Here is a 6,961-nt window from a genome sequence, read left to right as displayed (position 1 = left end):
TTGACGTAGGCCTCCATGTTGAGCATGAAGCCGTGTGAGAAGATGAATGGAAGCATAATGTCGCCATCACTAGTGATCACTCCAAACACCATGATTTTAACTGGATGTTTGATTTTTATCCCTCTCAGTACATGTTTTGGGGACACAGCAAACACTCAGATTGACACCCAAACACTCTGAAATGTTTGTATTGGAGCTTCCGGTGTGAATGTCAAGCAGTACAGCATGTCATTTTTCAAATTTCTAGCAGAGTGAATTGCGTCATGGTGTTGTTTTTCTCACAGACGGTGCCCAACTGACCCTATTATAATGTGTAGTCAACAAAATCGAAAACAAACAATGCACATGCATAAAATTAAAAGCATAAAATGGTAACAATTTACCAACAAGGGGCATTTTGTTTTTTCTCTGTATGAACATTTATTAGATTTAGTTGTATATAGTTCTGACTTCATTTTCCGACGCTGTTACTGACAGGCTTCTTTCAGTTTCCATCCACTAAATCTACTCACAAGGCTTTGCGTGGCCTGAGATTATAGTAGAAGACACTTCTCTGATGTCCCACACAGTGAGACTGAACCCAGAACAACGTGGTTGGGCAGCAAGATTCTTACCCCACAGCCATGCCAGGGACTTAATATACTAGGTTTAGATATATTGGTGACATCTTTGCAGAATTTTGACAAAAGCTTTCTGCGTTTCAGTGGTTATTTTTATTTTGCTTTTATATTTTCTTTCATTTCTGTGATTGATAGTTGAGTATTGTCTAGCTTGAAATGTAGTTCTTTGTGAGTGAAGAATGGTACATTGTTGGAAAGGAAATATGGTATGAAGTGCTGATTCTAGAACATTTTGGCAGTAACAAAGCAATAGAGTTATTTGGGATCATTCTTATGTACATGGGGGTGTTGCAAAAGTTTTATCGTTTAGTAAAATTTTTAGAATGGTTGTAATGTTTACCCTTTATGTGTCTGTTAAGTGTTTATGCAAGCAGAAAGGATAATCCTGCAGAGTTTTATATAAACTTTTACTATATAAAATAGTATTAAGGTAGCAAGCTGGCTGAAACGTTAGCTTGCTGGGCAAAATGCTTAGTAGCAATTTGTCTGTCTTTAGTTTCTGAGTTCAAATTCTGCCGAGATTGACTTTGCCTTTCATCCTTTTGAGGTTGATAAAATAAGTACTAGTTGAACACTGGGGTGGATGTAATCGATTTACCTCTTCCCTCAAAATTGCTGGCCTTGTGCCAAAATTTTAAACCAATATTAAGTAGTATCCATCATAAAAACTCAGCAGTTATATTCTCTGCTAGCTGGTACACACATATAATATACATATGTTGTTGTTGTTGGCACTCCATCGCTTACGACGTCGAGGGTTCCAGTTGATCAGATCAATGGAACAGCCTGCTCGTGAAATTAATGTGCAAGTGGCTGAGCACCCCACGGACACGTGTACCCTTAACGTAGTTCTCGGGGATATTCAGCATGACCCTTTGAATTACAGGCACAACAGAAACAGGAAGTAAGAGTGAGAGAAAGTTGTGGTGAAAGAGTACAGCAGGGTTCGCCACCATCCCCTGCTGGAGCCTCGTGGAGCTTTAGGTGTTTTCGCTCAATAAACACTCACAACGCCCGGTCTGGGAATCGAAACCACGATCCTATGACCACAAGTCTGCTGCCCTAACCACTGGGCCATTGCGCCTCCACTATACATATGTATATACATATATACACACGTAGAGACAATACTGACAATCTGTTATGCTGGTGATATGATAAAATGCAGCCAGTACATGCTGGTTGACAAGAGGAAAGGCATTCAACCATAAAAGCCATGCTCAAAAATTCATAACATTCACAAAAACAAAATTACCCACCACATTAACAGGACTAACACTTAACATTAATGCTCCATGTTGTTGTGAGGCAGCTATGTGACTGTCATCAAATAGTTCCACCAACTCTCTTCATCTCAGCTGCAGAAGACATCAAGAAGCCTGCTCACACCCAGTTAAAACTTTTCTCTTTCTTTAGGACTGCTACCATTAACGAGGTATGATGAAAAATAAATTTGGAAAACTTATAGAGATGAAAATGTTGCAGCAAGACGGAGGGAGAACCCAACGAGATCCAGCCTTTGCAGACAGTGAACAGAAATGATTCTAGGTGGATAGCAGAATGAATTGGATGGAAAAGTCCTGTCTTTTATGAAGAACTTCTTAGTGAAAATGTAAACCAGATTATCAGTATCCTAACTTTGTTTACATAACAAGACTAACAGCCAGGCATCTCGTTGTCTTTTTACATCTGCCTTTCAAGCTGGCATGGCTTAGACAGAGTGTCTTGGTCCAAGTCAGTTCTTATTCAAAGTAACTGCCTTCATAGATGGATTGGAGGATCATGTCTCAGTAGTATGCTTCATTTTGCCTTTGGGGGTCAATAAATTCAGTACCAGTTGTGTACTGGGGTCGGTCTAATCAACTGGCCCCCTCCCCAAAAATTTCGGGCCTTCTGCCTAGAGTAGAAAAGAATAGTTATTATTTGTTTTGATTTTTGTACTGGACTAACTTCATCAAAATCTAAATGTTTCTAAATGTTTGTAGATATGTGTAGTTTTAGTTAATATGAAATGAAGAAATAGTTTTTAAGGCAATGTGTTTCACATTTTTTTGTATTTATTTCAAACTAGGACAAAATAGTATTTCTTCTCAGTTGAAACAATGCTCAATGTGGAAGCAAAACAGAATAACCAAACCTTATTAACAAGACTAACACTTCAAACATTAATTAACACTTCATTTACATTTGAATAGTAAAAGATTGTTGTTCATAATGTATAAATAATATTTCTGAATAATATTCATATGCATTCCTTTGGCTGTATTATTTATTGATTGTTTTTTTAATGGTGAAAGGAAGAGTTTATATCAAGGTAATACTTTCTGAGTATTGTTTGGTGTATTTAAACTGAGAGCCAAGACAATAATAACAGCAGCAGCAGTGGTATCATAGAAAATGAAAGGTGTTTTGTGAGAGATTTACTGATTAGTTGACTAACTTTCTTCTAAAATGAGTTTGAGATACTGGGGATTGAAAGAAACACACTACAACAATAGAGCATGCTACCAAATGGAATTTGGAATTTTTATAACTTACTGTTATAATTAAAGCTGCTAAAAACAAGAATAATTTTTTTAAATGTTAAAAACAAATGCAATTAATCAATAGTTTATAGATTATAAGAGACTTTTATTCATAAAGACAAGTTGCAGGCATTGCTGTGTGTTTAGTTCACTTTGCTATTACATGATTTAGAATTCAACCTAACAACACAGACACTTCAGCAAATGTCCTTTATCATAACCAAAAAGTGACCAACGTTTTGTGAGTAAAATTTGGTAATCAGAAAGTGTGTTCTTAAATTTGTTTCTTGGTTTAGCACCACTTCTTAACCTTAGAGTGCCTTTAATGGAGTCTGTTGGGCCAGGTATCCAGTTTTAGGAAATTTTCCTACTACCAGTATCAGATGCCCTGGAAAGAGTTATTGGTGCTGCCTGCCTTCTCTAAACCATAAAAGGACTGAATAAAGAGAATATTTTGTAAAAGATAAATGCACTCAATTATGGTGAATAAGATTCTGTCAGGACCTTTTAATGTATTATTAAAAAGAAAGAATATTTTTAAAGAATTTTGTAAATGGAAGAGGGATGATTATATCAGATCTACAGAGAATTAAGAGAAAGATTTCTTATGGCCGTTGAATTATAGGTAAGCTTTACTAAAGCTTTAGACTCTAGTATTTGGGCCATTACTGACAAAGTGCTTCTCAGCTTCAGTGAAAAGCAGTTTAGTTTCAAAATTACAAAATATATTTGAGTCTGTTTTACACATTATGACTAAAGCTATATAAGATATGAAATGAACGAAAACATTGAATTTTATTTTCTTTAATTTGAATTCAACTTTTGTTTAACTGTTTTTGTTTTCTTATTCTTCCAGATGTGCTTTCTCTTAGGTTTGGAAATGTTACCAATTTCTTTGGTCGTAGTAACCTTCCTGACATTTATTACTACCTATGTAATTTCTGTTTCAAATGGCCATGTAACACCATATTTACCATACATCAGGTAAATTGTTATTATTACTACTACTACTAATCCTATTACTACTACTACTACTACTACTACTACTACCATTGTTGAGTGAGAGAAAGCAGTGCATGCCATCAAAGTGACACTGGGGTACAAATATACGAAGTCCAATATACCTGTCATGACTCAGATCTGATAAGAGTACACCAGGCACGTGCATCACAACAACCACGTGTGCGTGACATGAGGATCTCATATCAAGATAAACAGCACATGACCTTGCAGGTTGGGCTCTGTTAGAATTTTCTTAGGTTGAGTAGTCCATCCTGCTCAAAAGGTCCCTGAATAAGGGTTGTTTAAGGATGACCTTGCAAGTGGGGCCCAGTTAGAATTTTCTTCAAGTTGAGTAGCCTGTCCCACTCAAAATGTCCTTGAATGAAACACCCATGTTTCCAGAGGTGAATTGTTCAAACCCCAAAGAATTCCTCTCAGCACATGGTTATGATACTCCCCCACTACTCCTGCTTGAAATCAGAGATGCACATATTGTCAGCTATTAAGGGACATGCTCAATTGGTTAAGGTCAAGCATCTGACAAGCAAATCCGTGGTATTGAGTAGATTATTTGCTGCAGCCCATCTTTTTTACTAAAACAAAACTATTGTTATTATCATTACTACTACTATTACTACTACTGCCATCATTATTAAGGTGACATGCTGGCAGAATCGTTGCCATTCCAGAACCATATCCAGAAGGAAGCCATCCTAATGATTGATTGTTTCAAGGTTAGCAATTTTTGTGGGAGGGGACTGGTGATTACATTAACTTTGGTACTTGACTGGTACTTTATTTTCCAGCATCTGGAAAGATAAAGGGCAAAGTTAACCTTGGCAAGATTTGAACTCAGAATGTAAAACAAAATGGGAACACAGGATTTCTTTATTTATATTTTGAATTTGTGTGTTTCTGCGGTTGTTTTCATTTTACGTTTTGAACCTGAAGAAGACAGATAGCCTGTAAAATATCATTCAAACCGTTAAAGAAACAATCTATTGCAAATCGCATCATGCTCTTCTTATTGTCTATTTACCTTCATGAAGAATTACATCAATCTTTATAAAATATTTTTGGTTTGACTTAGATTTGGTCTTATTCCTGGTAGGATTTGTGTGGATAGCAGGTTACTACCTGTGACCTTTGATATCCACAAGTTTTCAGTTGTCTTTCAAGTGCTTAGAACCTTCCTGATAATCCTTGCTGTCCCCAAGAGACAGCTATTATTATTATTATTATTATTATTATTATTGGTTTGGCTCAGGTTCGGTCTTATTCCTGGTAGGAATTATGTAGATAGCGTGTTACTATCTGTAGCCTTAGGTATCCACAAGTTTTCAACAGTCTTTCAAGTGCTTAGAACCCTCCTGATTATCCTTGCTGTCCCTAAGAGAGAAACTTTTTGTAGGAGCTCTACTGGGCATTTTATTCCAACCGCCTTCAGCTATTTGTCTATATCTTTGCTTACTATTCCCAACGCACCAATTATTAAAGACACGACCTTGACAGTTCTCATACTCCAAATTCTTCCTATTTCAAATTTTAAAGGATTGTATTTTCTTTGTTTTGTTTTGTCCTCTTTCTTCTTGGTCCTGGAATCAAATGGACATGATGGGTCAATTAGTAAGCAGCTTCAGCTTTGACTGTAATAATTTTCTCACTCTTCTTGTGTACTTCCTACTGGTAATTTGTTTCATTCATTCATTTTTTAAATTTTGTCTGCTTTCAGTATTCCCAAGTGCTTACACCACTGTCCCTCCTCAACCACTCTCATTATTTGCCGCCCATTTGACATTTCAATTCTCTGGCTTCTTTCAAATCTTCCTCATTTCATTTTCAAAATAGTGCACTTTTTTTAATCCAAAATTCTATACCTATGTCATTTGAGAAAATGCGAACAGTATGTACAAGACTTTCAAGCTGTTTGTCATTTTCTGCATAAACCTTTATATCATCCATGAAAAGGAGATGATTTATCTGACCATTTCCTTTTCCCAAATTCATCATCATCATCATCGTCGTTTAACGTCCGCTTTCCATGCTAGCATGGGTTGAATGATTTGACTGAGGACTGGTGAAACCAGATGGCTGCACCAGGCTCTAATCTGATTTGGCAGAGTTTCTACAGCTGGATGCCCTTCCTAACGCCAACCACTCCGAGAGTGTAGTAGGTGCTTTTACATGCCACCGGCACGAAGGCCAGTCAGGCGGTACTGGCAACGGCCATGCTCAAAATGGTGTATTTTACGTGCCACATTCACAGGAGCCAGTTCGGCAGCACTGGCAACTATTGTATACTATTTTAACTTTTTGGTGTATCATAGTGAATGGCATCATGGCCAATACGAATAGTAATAAAGATAAGTTATCACCTTGGAATATTCCATGTCTGATGTTGACTTTTCTGAGTTTTTGTTTTCCTCTGATCAATTCAGTATTCCAATGTTTCATACTTTCATTAAGCATTTTTTCCATGTTTATTATTATTATTATTATTATTATTATTATTATGGCCGCCATACTGTGAAGTCACAGTAACTTGAAGCTCCATAAGTTGAAATAGTGTTTATAATATTTGGTGAAATTCAGTTTATAATATTTGGTAAAGCCCTCATCAACTTTTTCGAGTTTCACTTGAAAAGGAAAGTGAGGATCGTGAGGGAGGTGCTGTCCTCGAGTGAATTTATCAAAAAATGGTGAAAATTGCAAAAATGGCATGAGTGAATGATACCACTCTTAGTGTAGACCTGTGAGTCAGAGGAAAGGAGTTAGAGAGGGCACTCATCCTTCGTATTCAGAGTGATCTTGGAT

General features: G+C 36.7%; 1 protein-coding gene across 1 annotated transcript in view; it reads left to right on the top strand.

Moving 5' to 3' along the window:
* The window catches only part of LOC106881605 (DNA damage-regulated autophagy modulator protein 2), a 36,978-nt gene that overhangs the window by 9,712 nt on the left and 20,305 nt on the right, over positions 1-6,961 (top strand). Inside the window, exon 2 of the mRNA XM_052976839.1 lies at positions 4,002-4,129. Coding sequence (XP_052832799.1) covers positions 4,002-4,129 — 128 coding nt within the window. The remainder of the gene's footprint in view (positions 1-4,001; positions 4,130-6,961) is intronic.

The sequence above is a fragment of the Octopus bimaculoides genome, chromosome 25 (assembly GCF_001194135.2).
Source record: "Octopus bimaculoides isolate UCB-OBI-ISO-001 chromosome 25, ASM119413v2, whole genome shotgun sequence".
NCBI lineage: Eukaryota > Metazoa > Mollusca > Cephalopoda > Octopoda > Octopodidae > Octopus > Octopus bimaculoides.
The sequence above is the reverse complement of the archived record's forward strand: the minus strand, read 5'-3'. Positions and strand labels throughout refer to the sequence as shown.